The 18771-nt window shown below is 47.5% G+C and overlaps 1 protein-coding gene across 1 annotated transcript; it reads right to left on the bottom strand.

Annotated features, from left to right (window-relative positions):
• Positions 1 to 9528: 9528 nt before the first annotated feature.
• Positions 9529 to 17936, bottom strand: PPIF (peptidylprolyl isomerase F). Its single transcript, XM_059476746.1, has 6 exons — positions 17681 to 17936; positions 15594 to 15624; positions 14655 to 14743; positions 12424 to 12520; positions 11634 to 11709; positions 9529 to 11232 (listed from the first exon to the last, which is right to left on the bottom strand). Exons 1-6 carry the CDS (start codon positions 17867 to 17869, stop codon positions 11097 to 11099), a joined length of 618 nt encoding a protein of 205 aa, XP_059332729.1. The 5' UTR covers positions 17870 to 17936; the 3' UTR covers positions 9529 to 11096.
• Between the last annotated feature and the right edge of the window lie 835 nt (positions 17937 to 18771).

The following is an 18771-nucleotide window of genomic DNA, read 5'->3' as shown; positions in this document are numbered from 1 at the left end:
TACATATATACTTTCAAACTCAATATTGATCATATATGCTTGGGAAGAGTTTCAGGTGGCATTGAATTTAATCCTGAGACACTGCTAACCACACTGGGCATTTTGCCTTTAAGAGAAGTGGGTAAGGAGTTACCCCATGAACCCAAGAGCTTTGTATGTCCAGGTGCAGGGATTCTTGTTCAGGGAGGAATCTAAGGGAGGAGAAATGAGAAGCTGTTTGCTGTTGTATTGGGCTTGGGTTTGTTTTAAACATTACAGACCAGTTTTCAAAAGGTGCAGGGTTTGGATGCAGCCATTCAGACATAGTTGGGCAGTGGTTTAGTCTAGGTCCATTTCCAGTTTTAATAAACCAGTGGCTGTAATAAAGGATGAGGAACTTTAAAGTGTGCAGGGCTAGGATATAATATTTTATAGTTCTTTCTGCAAGGCAGAAAGTTGATATCTCACTAATGCATACTAGAGGTTGTTGGAGAGTTTCCTAAAATAAAGGACCCAGTTATTTTTTTTTTGTTTTTATTCATTCTGCTCTATAGTCTGTTTTTCCAGTTTTGTTTTTCCAGTTTTCCATTGCTCTTTGCCAGGGAGTACATAATACATGTAAAATACTCTCTGTCCTCATTTATGTCAATGGTCTATTGGTATCAATGAAACCACTTCAGCACTGGGACCCTAAAACTGGGGTGCTCCAGCTGTAAGACTATTGAAAAAAAAGCTAAGAAATAACTGCTTATAAATTAAATGCTTCACCAGGAGGAGAGAGTCTTGTCCTAATAAGTTACACTGGATTGGAATTGGATAAAAATGTCACTGACTATTGCAGGTCTGTATCAGCTTAAGGATCACACTACATGGCCACAAGTCAGAGAATTACAGAATCAGGTTTGGGTTGGAAGGGACCTTAAAGACCATCTAGTTCCAAACCCCTGGCCAAGGGCAGGGACACCTTCTGCTAGACCCAATTGCTCAGGACCCCATCCAGCTTTGCCTTGAACACCTCCAAGGATGGCACATCCACAGCTTCTCAGGACAGCCTGGTCCAGTGCCTCACCACACTCACAGTGATGTTTCAAGTCATTTCTCCTGGTGTTTTTCCCCCTTTGGGACCACTGCCATTTCCCAGCACATCCCACTTGCATGACTAGACAGGAGGGAATGAGCAAGAGACACCTGGAGAGGGGACAGAATCCACCTCAGCACTCTGATCAGCAGGAAACTGGCTCACCAGGTGAATGATGTCAAATACAGACAAGATCAGAGCTGGTTTATCATCCACCTCACATTTCTGCCAGCTTTGGAGAGAACAATTAAAGAATACATGTTGAAGCTGTGACTTTGACACGGGAGTACTAAAATAATAAAAAAGGGTAAAATTCAGGATAATGAATTACATCAGTGGAACAGGAACAATTTGGGGTTTTGTTAAGCCCAGGATCTTAGTCAGCAATGACACACTTGGGTAATATTATTTTAACCCTTTGACTTCTTGATACAGAGTTCAGCCTGCTCTTGGAGGGGCCCTGCTCTCAAAGAACAACAGGGTACAAACCTATGTTATCTGCAGGCTCTAAGTAGCCATTGAAAAGCTGTCAGCTTCATTCCTGAGGAAGCAGCTTCTGGAAAGGTGGAATGGGCCATGTCCCAAAAGGGGAAAAAGAAGGAACTGAGTTCTCTTAGGTGGGATAACAACGGCTGCAAAATCCCACTGAAAGCAAGGCGGAACCCTCACGCTACAAGTTTAAGTTAAATTTAAAGGCTTGGGAGGCAATGCTGACACACTCGCCGGTGCAGATGTCAGCTGGATGGGAACCACCAGCCCAGCTCCCAGAGTGACCCCCAGCCATGCTGGAAGATTCTCACTGCCATGCCTTCCTCCCAGCTCCAGCGGGCAGAAGAAAGGGAAAGGATCAGGACTCAGATGTGCAGAGCCCCTCACTACAGACAAGCAGGATGGCTCAGGCTCAGGCAGTGTGAAGACACCTGTGAGTCAACAAGGGCAGGAGGAATGGGGACGTGGGGATGAGAAGCTTTACAGCCCTGCAGTGTTGCAGGTAGCTGTGTGCCCTGCTTGTGTCTCCTCTGCAGCTGCAGGTTCAGGTACACAGCTGATCTCCAGCCTAATGCATCACTGCTCTAGTTTTTTAATTTTCATGGCTCCTGAAGTACATTTAGTTTGGCTTGTCTCAATGTTTTTTTCCTTAAATAATGCATCAACTCTTCTCCTATGGATATATAATATTTTCTTCTATATTCTAATGTACTGCATCCATACTGAACCCTTCATTTCCAAGTTTGTTTCACTGACCCACCTGGCACTCTGGTGTAGGTTACTGCAGCTTTGTTCCTCCTCAGTCTGACACCCTTTCTCTTTCACTTGTGTTTTGAGTTCAGAAAGCAATGAAACAGAAGGTGGAAGGAAAATATTTTGTGCCCTTGCAATGCAGGGTGCTGCTGACACAGCTCAGGTGTGACACTGGCAGCAAAGGACATTCCCTTCTGTGCTGTGGTGGGTGGAGGTGCCCCCTCCACCCCGCTCCTCAGACACCCTCTGAAACAGCTTTGGAAGGAGATTACAAACTTAATTAACTGAGGCAAGTAATTAAATAGGAGTAAAAATATCATCAGCATGTGGGAAATGCTGCTGTGCTGTCCACCTGCAGAGGTAACCAGCCCCTGCCTCCCTCCCTGTGCCTCCTCCACCTTAGCCAGGAGTCAGAGCATCACGGCAGAGAGAAGCATTGGCTGCAAACTGCACCAGCCCCACTTGTGAGCATGGCCAAGAAGGGGGGATGTGCAAACAGGGGCTGGCCACGGCTCTGGGTTTGCATTCAGCAGGACCCCACAGGAAGGGCATGTCAGCCCGCTGTCAGGGTACAGTCTGGCCGTCCTCTCTTGAGAATTGTGGGCTGAACCAGATGCAGTTTTATAACTCTGCTTAAGGCAATCTGGGCCAGGATGGTTTCTGGAAAATTATTTCATATTATTGTGAAGAGAAAAAAACATTCCCTTTCATTTTGTCATGAAGGGAATGGTGCTGAAAAGGTGAAGAAGAGCAAGATGTGATTGTCTTGCCCACTGTCCCACACCAGTTTCTATGCCTTTTGTAACTAACCATCATACAATCCTCCAGTTCACCCAGAAATGAAACCATTCTTACAACTAAAAGAAATATCTAGCTTTCCTTTTTTTTGTGCACTACTTCATCTGTGCACATGAATACTATTTTAAAAAGTCCAGGGGCTTTAAACCACTTTTACAATTAATTTCAAAACAACAGCCAAAGAAACAGAATGAATAAAAGCACTAGAAAAATGAACCGCTCTGCCTTGACCCAACATGACGTAGTAAGTCCCAACAAGTAGTTTGTAACAGCAGCCACCCCAGAGACAGCCAATCCCCGATGATCTCCCATTTGGTGTCTCATGCTTCAGGTTTTCAAGCTCTGTGTGATCCTGCTCACCCTGCAAAGGAAAGCATTTAACTCTCTGAGTGGATGGTTTTTCCTCCACATATTAAATCCTTGCACCTTTTTTAGCTTCAGTGATTTGGGATTGATGCTTTCAGACAGACAAGCCACCTTGACACAGAGGAGAGCGTGCCTGCAATGCAAAGGGATGTGGGAGCACAGCTCAGAGCCAGGGCAGCTGCATCCACTTTTACCCCCCAAAGGTGTGTCAATGACAAGAGTCCAAGAGCTGCAGCCATGACAACAGACACCCTGGGCCCCACTGGGGGCACAGCTACGGCATGAGGGGCACAAACTGGTGATGGTCAGCAAACATTGTGCATGCTGGGAGCTCAGTTTGCATTTCACTGTTGCATTTAGTTGCTGGGCTGACTGGAAAGATGGTATTAAGATGTGATTTCAGGCTGGTGATTTACAGGCAGCCAAAGGAATTGTGTGCCCTTGCTGCAGACTGGGGGAGTTACTTCAGTACAGGGCAAGTCCAGCTGGATGTCAGAGGGCGTGCATCTTCAGGCATCCCAAGGCCCAAGTAAGGAAAGCACAAGAAGCAGCGCATGTGTTCACCATTCCCTGTGACAGCCAGCAGCAGTGACAGCATTGCCACCATATCATCCCTCTGAGCACACGGCGCTGCCTGGCCCCAGGGCCAGCCCCAGCTGGGGAAGGACAGGCAGCAGGGGCCACAGCCAGCATGTCACAGCGGCCCTGGGGAGCAGCACCTGCAGGGCCCACAGCCTGCAGCTCTGCATCCAGCCCTAGCCCAGAACGCGGGGTGGCACTGCTGCTCTGGAGGTGGTGGAAGACACTCAAGCTTTCATAGGGCACATCTGAGCACACCTTGTGCTCACAGCGCCCAACAAAGCTCCGCCTGCAGCGCAGTGACCCCAGGGAGCCACAGTCACTACCAGGAGCTCCAGCAGGGCACTGACTGGCAGCTTTATCCGGGTTTCCGCTGCGGGGTGGAGGCAGGAGGTGTCTCAGGGACTGATCTGTGTGGCCTCACAGCAGGAGTCACGGCAGAGCTCTGTCACTTGCAGCTCCCTTGCGTGACATCACCGGCAGAGGGGAGAGGGCTGTGGCGAGCAGGGAGCGAGGAGGGAGCCATCCCAGCCAAGGGGTGTTTTTGCAGGCGGCTTCCAGCCAGGAACTGCTTGACCTGGAGTACGCACACTGTGCCCTGCAAAATTTGCCCCAGCTCTCGATGCGAGGCGCGTGCACAGACCCGAGAGTAATCTCAAAGCCCTCTCTTGTCATCCCCGGTAACCAAGGCTGCCGACACCCACCCGGGCAGCACTCGGCATTGTTTCCCAGCGCTCAGGGCCAGCAGCCAGCAGTGAGTCAGGGGGCCCAGGGTTAGTGGGTTAGCAGCTCTGTAACCCCATGGTCAGCTGGGGCGCGGACCCGGGCTGCGGCCAGGGCTCGGGCGTAGCTGGGTGCTGGTGGAGCTGTGACCCTTCCACCCTGCCCTGCCAACCCTCTCGGGGCGCTGCACGCTCCTCCCATGAGCTGTGCGTGCGGCCCCCTACCAAACAAGAATCAGACCAAAGAATGTAAAGCTTCAGCTTCTGCAGTTTAGGCAAAGAAATGTTCTTTAAAAACTGCAGAAAAGCGTTTATAGGAGCCTGGCAACACCAGCAAAGCACGTGAGAGGCTGCAAGACTGAGACTGCGTGCTGGCATCCCCCAGCTCTGAACGCACAGAATCACGCAGCTTTCTCAAAGGACACTTCGCACTTTGTTTGGCCTTGGCAACCATCAAGTTAATATAATAGCAACGCTGCTTCCAAAAAAATAAAACTCTAACCAAACACTGACTTTTGTCAGGGAAGAAAAACTCTAAGATACTGCATAATTTGGAGCATGCACTGTTTAGTACTAATGCAAAATTTATTGCTCTGGCAAAACCTAACCATTAGCAGCTGCTGCCTCCTCCTCGCACTCCTCTGCATCTCCAAGGGCCTCGTGTCAGCCGTGCCAGTGGCGGGGTCGGAGCAGCGAGCGAGTCCCCCCAGGGCTGGAGCCGCGGCCAGGGCTCCTCCCCGGGCCGGTCCCGGCGGGGCAGCTGCCGCTCATCACTGACAGATTGCTTGGGCTGGCCGCTCTGCCAGGGACACCAGCGACACGAAAGCCTCTCGGGAGGAAAGTGCAACCAGCTGGGGATGAGGTAGGAGTGGAGGGGGAGAGCGTGAGCAGGAAAACCGCAAGACTCTTGTGCCTGCTAAAAATGATTCCCACCTAGTAATTTTAGCAGCTGTTGTGTTCTTCTGCCTACCTTCCTGGATGAATTTTAAGTAGGAGGTGAGTGAAAATGAGAACGGTGACAAAATTTCCCCCCCCCCCACTCCCAAAACCTCTGTATCTGCACATTTTAAACTTCGCCTTGATCCCATCTTAAAGACACAGTCAGTTATTTTCCCTAGTTAAGTGTTTTTTTTGTCCTGACTGGTAAAAAGGAACAAAAATCCACACCAGTGTTTCTCAAGGGTGATTAAAAATAGTGACCTGTCAGGGAAGGATGGAGTGACACAATACCTGCACAATACCTCAGACCTGCAAAGCCAGGATGTGGTTGTGAAAAGAAATGTGGCTTTCTAATAAATAAGAAATGAAGGGTGCTATGAAGCCATGGCTCCCTCCCACCAGGTGAAGGAGGGTTTCTCTCCAGCATGTGCCAGCATGGGTCCCAGCAATGCCCTGCCTCTGCATGGAGCTGCCCCAAGGAGCAGCCCCGCAGGGAGGTCACTGTGCCTGTCCCCTCACCCTGCAGCTGCTCACTCACAGGTGCAGTGCCTGTCCTTTGTGAGGATGGGGGAGGACACCTGGAGAGGCCCTCCCAGAGCCCTGTGGTTAAGCAGGTGCTCTGCTGAAACAAACACACACCAAAGCACTCACAGCAAGGGCTGCTGGAAGGGAACTGACATTTACACACAACCTGAGTTTTAGTCCCCCCCCCCCCACCCCCCAAAAAAAAAAAGAAAAATCTGCATAGTGAATGCAGGCTAACACCAAGCAAAGTGCATGGAGTGCTACCAATCCAGGTGATGAGCTGCTCCCTCAGGGGGGAGAGGTAGCCTGGAGCAGCAGTTCTAGAGCCTGAAGTTCAGTCACCTGCTCATTTATACTGCTCTTTCCCAGGACCTTCAGGGCCTGACCACTTTGCTGAATTCCTGAGAGATGATAAGGTGTGCCTCTAAGTTATCCTCCACTCTTCTCAAACTCTGTGAATCCCAACAATTATTGAATTTTAGGGGTTTTTCACTTAACCAGCTAATAAATAACAGACACTTTGAGTCAGCATTATCCTCTGATATGATTGCACTGAACTCAAGCCAAAACCACCAGCACTTTTATTTCCAGCTATGCTGCATCTTCACCAACAACAGAGCAAGCAGCAGGTACTGACAACCCTCTGCAGCAAGGTCCCTCAAACCTTCCTCACACAGACATGGCATCTACAGACAAACAAGCTTGTCTGCATTCAGATCCACTGTAACAGAACCAGATCCCTCTCCTACCTCACAGTTACCTTCCTTCCTCACCAGTTCCTGACACCCTTGGCCTCAGCTCTGACAAAAGTAAAAAAAAAAAAGCACCTCTTTGCTCCTGTTCACCTCCCAAAACAGAGAACCACCTGCCTCTGCAGGAGCAGCCTTTCTGTGCTACAGCTCCCCCAAGCCTTCCTCTCCACCATGCCAGGGCACCCTGAGTGACCTGTGCTGGAGCTCCTTTTGGAGTATTTGAGGAGAGGTAAAAATCACTGCTGATATCCATGTGCCCTCACCCAGCTGGCTACTGCTGGGAAACCGGTTTTGGTACAACAAGCAAAGTGTGCTCAGTCCCCTCCCACAAGGGTGGAAATGAAGAACTGGGCTCTTTTCTCCCCCATGGGTCTGGCAGCTCACCCACAGCAGGGTGCAGGCTGGGGGTGGCCACAGTGCCCCATGACAGATGTAGGGACCACATGGAGGCAGGAGAGCAAGGAAAAGGCATAGCCAGAGCTGTACTGGAAAAATCAGAGCTGGTACTGGAGGAGTAATGTCAAGGCTCAGGACAATTGTTGCCAAGCTTCAGTTTTCAGTTCAATAGTGCAACAAATTGATGTTCTGGGCTGTGAAGATCCAGGGCAAAAATTCACCTGTGACCAGCTCATCCATACAGTGTTTTTAACAGTCAGATGCAAATAAGAAATCTGCAGATCAAGATTTGAAACTTTTTCACTTGAAGGTCAACTGCTTTTTAGCCTGGTTACTTCTAAATTGGGTAGAATGTGCTTGTCCAACTACAGTTTCTCAGCTAGCAGCAGGACATGCAGATTGGCCTTGAAATGTCATGTAAAATGATTTGTACCCTCAGTAATTCACTTCTTTGAGGTTCTGATTGTTGATATATTACTAGCAGCAGAGTATACAGCATTACAAAAGAGAACAACACTTTGTACCTCAAATGTCTTGACTTCAAAGCATTTAAACTTTATAAACAAAGAGATATAGCCTCAGTCTAGCACCAAAGAAAGCAATTTATGTAAGCAGAAAGTCTGGAACAAATAATTAAAACACGAGACTAAACAAAAACATTTGTGAGTTTGTTGAAACAACTTCGAAATATAAACTAATTTTTTCTGTGTATATTTACTTGCACTTTACCTAAGGGTGTGCTTTCATACTTGTGTTGCATCTGGAAGCACATCAGTGGTAGCCACGTGAAGCTCTCTGCAGGCTCTTTTCCTGGAGTGCCCCAGCCTCATTCCACAGGGGGGCTGGAGGTGCCAACCTCTCTGACAGTGTAGAGATGTTTATTCTAAACATCCAGGTGAAAAATGGCAGTAGCACACCTGCCATCCCCCTGCTTTTCTCAGAGTCACTTCTCCATAGTGAGTACCTCTGTCCTCTGTGACCTATTAGAGTTACAAAGGATTTCTAAACACTAGTTCCCCAAAAAACTGTTCTGGACGATACACTCAGCATCAGCATCTTCCATCACACCTCAGTAAGCTCACGGCGATGTACAGCCGCGGCTGGAAAAGGCACTGCTTTACTATTTGCTTCATCCCAAGGAGCTGAAGCAGCCGCTCAGGGACAGTGGAGGCAAGACACACAAGGGCAGAGTTGGGGCTTCAGGAGGGCGGGAGAGCAGCTCAGCGCACCCGGGCGGCGCAGGGAGCCCACGGGCACCCACACGGCCCTGGCCCCGCGGGCACCCACACGGCCCCTCACGGCGGGCACCCACACGGCCCCTCACGGCGGGCCGGGCCGGGCCTGCCGCGGGCGCGGGGCGCCACCTGGCGGGCAGCGGGGCCCGCACACCGAGCGCTGCCCCCGGGCGGGCAGGAGAGAGCGGGACACAGAGCGCTGTGACCCGGCAGGACAGGGACACACAGGGATGGAGTGGGACACAGAGCGCTGTGACCCGGCAGGACAGGGACACACAGGGATGGAGTGGGACGCAGAGCGCTGTGACCCGGCAGGACAGGGACAAACAAGGATGGAGCGGGACACCGAGTGCTGTCACCAGGCTGGACAGGGATGGAGCAGGACACCCACCGAGTGCTGTGACCAGGAAGGACAGATATTTTAGCCCAGTAGTGAGAGGCAAAGCAATGCACCCTCCTCTCTTGCTGGCTGCACCTGAATGACACCATGGCTTCTCAATACTGGCAGATCAGACCTGTTGTCATCTTATTGCCGGGCTCCACATGTTATCTCTGTAACACAAAAGTTCCATACCTTCTTGGTGTTCCCTGTGGGCAGCTCCTCAGAGCACTGACTCTTTCCTCTTCACAAAGCAGCCACTGCCTCCAGCTCCCCTCTCAGCCAGCCACCCCACTCTTTTATAGCATCTTCTTATTGCTTACAGCTGTGGCCTGTTAAAGTCAGGCCTGGTCCTAATCTTTGTTAATTGGCCCAGGTGCAACTCCTTAGGGAGTTAGATTACTTTCTACACTATCTTTATTTTCTTATATTTGATCCCCCTACACATACCCATCACAAAGTCAACAGCATTGAACAGCCCAGGTAAGCCCAAGAGGTTTCAGCTTCTCATATTCCTGCTTTCAAGAAAGGAGAAGACTTTTTTTTTGGTGGCAGAAGTGTATTTAATCATTTTCATATACAAATTAGGAGAATGCACAAAAAAATTGTTTTGTATCCAAGTGAAATAAGCCAAACCAACACAATTTAATACTTAAAAAATACTACATTGATTAATCAGCTACAGTGGAAAGAATGAAAAGCTTTTCAATTCCATTTTTTGCAAAATTACATTCTAAATGCTACCTTGCATACACAAGTGGAACCCCCAGTGCAAAAAACATGCAGTACAAAAGTTTTAAACCCACATATTATCATCCTGCAATGAAAATAAATTCACATTTGAAGAAAGCCATCACAGTTTTTCTCTAATGAGATTATTGCACAAAACAATCATGTGCTTTTTCTCACATTGATACTTTACAGCCTTAGTGATTCCAAAGGCAATGGTGTGAGATTCCAGCATTTGTTGCTGCACAAGCATGCCACATAGAACATACATCCTGCTTTATACAAATGAAATATCTTAGCTGATCTGCTGAATGCTTTCCTTCTTGTGCATAAACCCCAACAATAACCATTTTGCTGCACTGATTAGGCCTTGTGATTCTGTGGTGACCAATTTTGACTGATGATGATGATGATACATAAGAATCATAATCCAAGTAATACCAAAGTTGGGCTGACTTCACAGGATCAACACTACAGAAAGGCAATCAAGCCTATTTCTCACTCAAGAAGCTCACTATACTGATTGTATTCTCAAAGTACAAAAATAGGCCATATATTGAGAACTGAGCTGTATTCCTCACAGAACCGGATCCCAGAGCAGAAGCACACTTTAAGTTCACAGTTCCCTAATAATAAAAGTCTTGAGATCTTTGGCTGGATTGAGTTGAGGTCCTATTGCCAGGTAGAGCTTCAGTAGTAGCCTAACTCAACCTAAAGCAATTTACTTAACTCAAAAGTCAAATTGCTCCACTGAAGCAGGTAAGGTAGAGTTTATTTTTAAAAAGTAGTCTGAGGCTGTAAGAAACCCTAAACCAGAATTAATTTTTAAGAAACCCACAGTCACTCATTAAACCTGTTGGATAGAATTTAACTGAGACACAAAGAAAATGCCAGTGCTGTTGCAGACAGCCTTGAGAGCACTGGTCAGTAGTATTGCTTCAAAATGATGAGACAAACAACAGAATAAGAATTTATTAGCACCAAAGGAAACACCACATTTCTCAATTTATACCTAGCCCCCAACTGCAGAACCCCTGCTATCAACTCCACCACCCACTGTAACAGCTGAAACATCCAAATACTAAGGACAGTATCAACACTGCAGTCAGGTACACCCTGGGTGACTTCAGCACTTCTTGCAAAACACAAGGGGACTCTACCAAACCAGTGTGACTACCATGGTGGTGCACTTACAACATGCTTCAGTTACTATTTTATGGTTTTAATGAATATTATTCAATATAAGTATAAAAGTTGGACCAAGTTAAATAAAAAACATGGCTCCATAGGTGCTACTTGTGAGATAAGAAATGTTTGGGTGTTTTTATGACTCATTTTTCACAGCATCCAAGTTGTCATGAAGAGTAGGGCAAAAGGTTAGGACAGCTGGCCACAGTCAGTAATGACAATCTTTTTGGAGGGTTTTCCACTCTTGGAACCAAAGCTCTCAATTTTTTTCACTACGTCCATTCCTTCCTTTACATGCCCAAAAACAACGTGCTTTCCATCTAGCCTGTAAAACAAATACACAAAGGCAGTTTTACTTAAAACATAAAGAGAGTGTTAGCAGATCTTCATAGCTCTCACCTGCTGACCAACTCTATGGCAAAAGCTCAACTGTCCTTCAAGTGACATGAAGCTTTCTAACATTACTTTAGCTCTGAACCTTAGAAACATTCTGAGGGATAGCAGCCTTGTTGCTGTCACGGCTCTTCCTCCCTCAAGTAACAAAACAATTTATTTTTCATTGGAATGAAGTAATCCCGAAGTAACAACAAAACAAAGAACCAACCAATCAAACAAACAAAAAATATATCAACCCACAAGCAACATAAAAATACCCCTAAGAAGACCCCAAACCCTTCAGATTCAGGCATCAACTAATGAGGGTAATCTGCAAGGCTGAGAACCTACCAGTCAGTTTTTGCAGTGCAGATGAAGAACTGGGATCCATTTGTGTTGGGTCCTGCATTGGCCATTGAAAGAACACCTGGAGCAGCAGCAGCAGTTTGTTAGACTGGTGTAACAAGTATGCAGTGCAAAAGACACTTTTCCTCTGCACATTTAGACTAAATGCGATAGTCTCACAGTATCTCCATATAATTTCTAATGCCAACTTCCTGCCTTGGATTATTCCCTCCTGCCCAGCCCCCCTTGGTTCCACAGCAACAGTGTTAGTAAAGTAATTAGCTGTACACGCCCTGCAGGCAATTAACACCAGCTAACCTCTCCTGTGGTTCAACAGCTGCAGCCTCCTGGGACAAGGAAGTAACAATGCAAGTAAGAGAGACTACAGAATGCAATCAGATATTCTTCTGTATGGCCTGTCCTTTGCTTTTTCTGGTGTTAATTTGAGCTTAAAAGGCCATACCTGCGTTACCTACTAAATAAGAAATTCCAGATTGCTTTGTTTTACTTCTGCAGTAATTTTCAAGTAGAAATTGAAGTCTATGACTTATGAAAGCAGTAATTTCACCTCTGAACAATTTTAAATCCCCTTATTGGCTGGCATATATTTGTAGAGCAGTCCACACAAATAAGCATATGCCAGGGACAACACATTGTTAAATTTCTTTGATACTTCTGTAATTACCAAGTGACCCACAAACCTAAAAACCCTTATTTTTTTACAACCACATCTTCATAAACAATGCTTTATTATTGGTTATAGTCTTCAGAAGGTATAAAAAAAATGTTTATTTACCAGGTCCTACATGCTTAAGTATGAAATTTTCATCTGGAAATCTACTGCCATAAATGGATTTTCCACCGGTTCCATTATGATTTGTAAAGTCACCACCCTGAAACAGAAAAAGGTATTAACTCTACTAACACACATGGACTATTTCATATCAAAAGTGATGCTACTGCAAATACACACACTTGCTCTAATTTAAAAGTGACAACATTAACAAATTTTCTTCAGGTTAAGGACGAGCATGGCCACTCAATTTAGAACCAGATGAAGGTACAGTCAGGCTAAAAGTAGATTTCTGCTCCAGATATTGCTGATATTCTCTATAACTCCTACAACCATCTCTCTCCTTTCTCCCAGAAGTGATGGAACAAACAGCAGTAATTTTAAGAAACACCTCAAAGGCCTCAAAACCAAATCACCTAAGTTCATTACCACAGGCAAGCCCTCCCAACTCCTTTTTCCCCCTCCTTTCTTCCAACAGGTACAAACACTGGTCAGGATTTCCATGACCCTTTGCTATTTCTAGGCTGTGTTGTTTGTTACACCAGAGCTGTTAAGCTTATGTTAGCTGACCCCACGCTGCTTGCCAGAAGAGATGTGACCACCTGTCTCAGGTTAAACACAAAAAACCGGTTCGAACAAAAAACGCAGCCACGGTGACTCGCGAAGGTGGCTCCCAACTACTGCTGCAGCCACATGCCATCTCTGCAGGAGTGACACCACCTGTGCCAGAGAGAACTCATACCCAACAGGTACTGCATGTGACCCTCAGCTTCCCCTTGTCACCCTGAGTAACCTCCTACAGGTGGTGTCACAGTCCCAGAGCTATGTGCCGCATGCCGTGTGGGGCCGTGGAATTGCAGAGTCCCGGATATGACAGCCCTCAATTAGGCCATACCAACTGCCTGAATCACACCAACAATCCATCTCAGCAAGTGCAGAAGTCACTACTGTTTTCTCTCACTTGACAATTGCTGAAACCCATGACAGTATTTCCACTTCAGCAATGACCTCTGAGTAATTCCTAAACATCAATTCATTCTCTCACCGTACCATAATCAACCATCTAGCATCCTGATTTCCAGTCCAGCTGGGGGGCCAAAGCAGGGCAGGCAAGCAGAACAGACTTACAGGGAACTTCACAGACTTGTGACAGAATTCAAAGTAGGGTTTGTGTTTGTATTTTTTAATGTATTTCTGATCCCAGAAAGACTTCTAAACTCTATCCTTCAGTCAGTATCACAAAACCTTAGCTTGCATATGAAAGGCAAGGAAAATAGGCCCTTTACAGCACACCTGTCCCTTTTCTTCATCTTATAAACAGGTCATACAACTCGGGCCTCTTGTTCCAACAGATGTGTGGTTTTTGCTTAAAAAAACAGTTGAGGATGGGAGACTATCACATTCATCAGTTAATAATAAAGCATGCTTACTTATAACATTCAAATTCTCTTAAAATTTTCTCAGATTTTTTACAAAGCCATTCAACAATGCAATGTTGTTGATATGTGCCCTTTTTTAAGGTAAAAGAGGGCCACCAGAAATCCCATGCACTACAGCGGCTCCATCCTCCTCATCTGCCAAGCTCAGTACAAAAAGAAGCTTTCAAGAAGCTTGTTTGTTATTTTAGTTGCTGCTGTTTAAGAAAAAAGATGCGTGGGCTGTTGTCCAGAATTTCAAAAGATGTGTTCTTTAAACCAAAAAAAATCCATCTCAGATGCATCACCCCAAAAATCAACCCCAAGCAACCCTTTTGGTTTCCTTGTCTCCTCCCTATTACAGAGACATTAAAAAAATACTAAAACACTAAAAATACTAAATTGTCTATTGTGAACAGATTATTCTGCTGGGAATAAGGAATGGACACGTTGTTTGTCAGCTCACAGAGAACAGTAAGGTGATTGTCATTCTGTCCACAAGTGCTTCTCCCAAGCAATGCCATGTTGTCAGCTCTGCCCCACACTAAGGTACACTGCTCTACTACAGCAGAAAGCCTTCAGACAGGCTTCTTCTGACCATCTACACATAACTTACATTTATTTGTACAAAAGATGAGCTAAGCAACAGCCCTTGCAAAATTATCAGAAATGCAAGTCATGCTGTCACCTCTTTGTTGTTTTGTTAGCCAAAGGTTAGAGCAGAGCCATTTCAAATGTTACTACTAGTCTGTTTCTAGAAATATGTAAACAATATAAAATTAAATTTAATAAAAAACTGTTTAGAACCCCAAACATTACCTGGCACATAAATGAAGGAATCACTCTGTGAAAAGTGGATCCTTTATACCCAAATCCCTTCTCACCAGTACAAAGAGCTCTGAAGTTTTCTGTGGAAACAAAGCATGAAGTATTATATTCAGCATCATATGTGGCAATACAAACACAACTGGATTAACCATGGCCCAAGATTATACACTTCAAAAACTTGATTGCATCTTTAAAGTGTTATCGATCTATCAGTTATTTCCATACTTTAAAAACCCTGGGATAAAGTCAAGAAAAAAAACACCTTATTTAGCCTCAGGACAGGGTACCAACATAAGTCTTTTCCATCTCATCTCCCTTTTAGTTTGCTGTGACTCCAATTCCCCAACTCCCCCCCTTTGCCTGCAGTCCCAGGTTTCATTTTCTGACGTTTATGCCTTTGCTTTTTATAGCAGTTGTGAGGGTTATGTCTTTTTTTAAGGATATTTGTCTACTAGGTACTAAAAAGTAAAAGTTTTTTTCAGAACCACTTAATAATCAGATGAGGAAGGAAACAAATGATAAAGCACAAGAACTTTCTAAGATTAATTCACTAATCAGCTAGTGACCAGAAAAATAAAACCCCATATACTCTTTGGAAACTCTAAGAAAGACTACCCCTTTGATTTGTCCTTCCCCATTTGCTCTAGGGTTTGATTTTCATGTCAGCTACTGTGGTTTAAACATATTTACTCAGCACCATTAACCCAGTATATGAACTGTACTGTCTTGGTGCAAATTGCAAAATGAAACTACCTGGAAAAATAACAAATTCCATCTCCTCACTAACACTTCTGTCATATTTCTCCATATAACAACTGGGGATGGAACATGGAAAAATAGTTGTAAAGGGTAAAAGGACCTTCTCATTTCTGAAAATCACAATCTATAACTTAAGTATTTAAGTATGAAAATCTGAAGATGCTGCCTCACCTGCTGTCTTTGGGACCACGTCAGCTTTCAGCTGTTAAAGAAAAATAAACAGACAAATTCATAAGTCAGCCTTTTCAAATGTACATAAAAAACATTTACATGGGAGACTGCTACAACTGAACTCTCCTCCCAAAGTGTTGAGTGGTCTGAAATCACAAGCCATCCAAAATTCCATGAATATCTCAAAACTTTCCAAGCATTTGGCCAGCAATGAAAAATATCCCCTCAATGAAACCTTTAGCCAGCTATTGAAGAGCCACTTGAGCAGGGTCTAATGATTTCACTGATCAATACATAATTGAGCAGTACCTAAGAAGACTCTTCACAACAGACCCCAAGGATCAGAGTTTGGATACAAGTAGAGAGATAAAAGTCATCCCCCATCCCCTGCACAGAACCAGCTGTTGAAAATGACAGAAAAGGCAAAGGAAACAGAACAGCAGAAACTGTACATCAAAAACAACTTATGATGTTACATATACATCTGCAACCAACAAAAACTTCTGATTTTGATTGCTGCACATCTTTTTACTAATCTTAAAAAGGGACCTAAAACTGGCCATACCAGCCAGACCAGTTTTACCTAGCCGGACATCCTGACTGTGACCAGCAGGAGACACCTAGAAACAGCATGGCTGTGGTAAGAATTTAATATTCCTTCCCTAGGCCACTCTTCTCAGATGGCTATAATTTGCAGCAGAAGACCACCACAGCTCAGCCAGATTCAAGGTGATGCTGCAGAGCATTTAGACTTTCTCTAAACTGGGGACACTGAAAAACTTTAGCATAGAAATTAAATGCTACCACAAGAAATACAGGAACATTAATGCTATTTTTTTAATAATACCACCCAGACTTTTCATTAATGAATAAGGAACTTGAAGAGTAATATTTTTACCTATGACTCCCTGAAATGCTACCTCCTGACAGCACAACAGCTACAACAGTCCAATTTATTAATATGCTAACACTATCGATAAATAAAAATATACTGGGCTCTAGTCTCAAAGGAATCTCTTTTAGAGAGAACTCTGATGAATTATGTTTTAAAAAAATTCTACAAATACAGACCCAAGGTGGGTGCTGGAGGCAGAAGGCCACACTGACTTCCCTCAGCAGGCAGCATTCCTAAGAGTTTCATTCGCTCTCCAGCCCGTGGTTCTGGAGCACAGCCCTCGCTCTTTCCCATACACACCGCATCTATCTGAGGCACATCCCGGCCCGAGGGTCGTATGTACATAAGGTGGCACACGGCGCCCACGGCGCTTTTTTTCCTTTAAGTACAGATATTACAGAAGTTTTCCTCTTCAGGCCTTCCTTACATGGCCGAGCATTTCAGAGACGGGATTTTTCAGGATGGAGCCAGCTGGTACCCGGCTCTTGAGCTGGCTGTCAGCAGCGCGGTGCCCTTCTCTACACGTGGAGCCGGAGGCTGGAGGAGGAGGCAGCTTCAGGGAACTGACACCCTCAGGATGGCAGGAACCACACAGCGAGCGCCCAGCAAAACACAGGATGAACCCGGGGGCGCGGCTGAAGGGCTCCCCGGGCCGGCTTCCCGCAGGAGCAGCAGCCCCCGGCGGGAAGGCCAGGGACCCCAGTGCCGCTGGGACAGCGCTCGCCCCTCTCAAACCAGCGGTCGGTACACGACAGCAGCGAGTTCCATCTTGTTCAGTATTTCTGCTTACACACTATGCAACTTCCTTCGAGGCTTGCAGCCACACCAGGGCCGTGCCCTCCGCCCCGGCTCTCCCGTGGCATGGCCTTAGGGACCAGCCACAGGGACAGGCGGGCCGCGGCTCAGCGAGAGCCCCGGTCTGAGCCCAGCCCGCCCCTCCTGGAGGGACCGTACCACCGCCCTCTCGCCCCGGGACAGCCAGGGAGCGGCTCCAGCAGGCGGGCGAGCCCCGCCATCCCCCGGGCCGCTCTCCCGCCCGCACCGGGTTGTGTGTGCCCCCGTCGCGAGCCCTGGGCCGGAGCTGCTCGCCCGCCCTGACCTTGCCCGCTGCCCAGCCGCCATGCCCGGGGCCAGGCCGCTCTCGGCTCCGCAGCACCGTCCCCTGGGCTTCTCGCAGCCCCCGCGCCCCTACCTCCAGCACGACGCGTCCCAGCGGTTGGTTGTCGGCGCCCACGTCCAAGTACACCACCGGGTTCGCCGAGCCGGCGCCGGCCCCGCTGCAGCCGCGGGTACCGGCCGCCCACATGCAGGCGAGCCCCGGCGGCGGCAGCAAGTCCCCAGGCGGGCGAAGCAGGCGGCGGGCGGCGCTCAGCGCCAGCATCCCGCGGGCGGACAGAGCGCAGAGCGGACGCTGCGAGTCACAGACACGGGGACAGACACAAGGACACGCCGCCGCTGCCCCGCGGCCTTTATGGGCTCCGCCGCAGCGCCGCAGCGCCCACTGGTGGCGGCGGCAGCAGCAGCGCAGGCCGAGATGGCGGCTGGGGCGGCGCGGGCTGAGACACCTTGGGGCTGCCCAGCGGGCTGAACGCGGGGCCCGGGCGGTGCCCAGCGGGCTGGAAACACAGGATGAAGCTGGAGGTGCGGTAGAAGGGCTCCACGGGCCGGCCGGAGCGGGCTGAAGGCGGGGAGCCGGTGGCCAGCGCCGGGCACCCCTCGTGCTCGCCCCTGCAGCCCTCAGTGCTGCCCCCTCCCCGCCCACCATTGCCCCGCGTTTGTTTGGGGTTTGTGGGGATCTCGTTTGTCCGTTTGCATGTGGAGTTTTTTAGGGTTTTTTGCACATTTCCTCACAGCTCCCTTACCCCAACAGAGACGGGGAAGTTTCTAAAATTTCATCATTCCACACAATGGCTCCGGAGAGCACCTTGGCGGGGAAGGCGGCGCAGCTGTCACAGGTGCGGGATAATGGGGATCAGCGGGATAATTGGGATCGGCGGGGACACGGGAGTCACGGGCAGCACCCCAGAGTTTCGGCACTGACGCGTCTCGAAACGCGGGTGTCCCTGAGTCACCCCCAGCGCAGCCCCGGCCGTGCCCTCAGCATCGCTCCGGAGCCCGCCTGCGCTCGGGCCGCAAACCTGCCCCAGGGAATACAGTAATAGCAGTCCCGGTGTAATATACTTCGTGTGTTATATGAAAATAGCAACACATATAATTTTACCTTTTCTTAATTTAGCTACTTAGATGAAAGTACTCAGTACATATTGGTATTACTTTTTAGAT

Source organism: Ammospiza nelsoni, chromosome 8, assembly GCF_027579445.1.
Source record: "Ammospiza nelsoni isolate bAmmNel1 chromosome 8, bAmmNel1.pri, whole genome shotgun sequence".
NCBI lineage: Eukaryota > Metazoa > Chordata > Aves > Passeriformes > Passerellidae > Ammospiza > Ammospiza nelsoni.
Note: the sequence above shows the minus strand (reverse complement) of the source record. Positions and strands in the feature narration are given on the sequence as shown.

Bases quoted from the DNA above. Each gene is read 5' to 3' on its own strand.
- PPIF (XM_059476746.1), bottom strand. From the start codon at position 17,869: ATGCTGGCGCTGAGCGCCGCCCGCCGCCTGCTTCGCCCGCCTGGGGAC. The intron at 15,625-17,680 runs GTAGGGGCGCGG...TTTCTTTAACAG, and splicing joins TGGGACGCGTCGTGCTGGAG to CTGAAAGCTGACGTGGTCCC. The intron at 14,744-15,593 runs GTGAGGCAGCAT...TTGTTTCCACAG, and splicing joins CGTGGTCCCAAAGACAGCAG to AAAACTTCAGAGCTCTTTGT.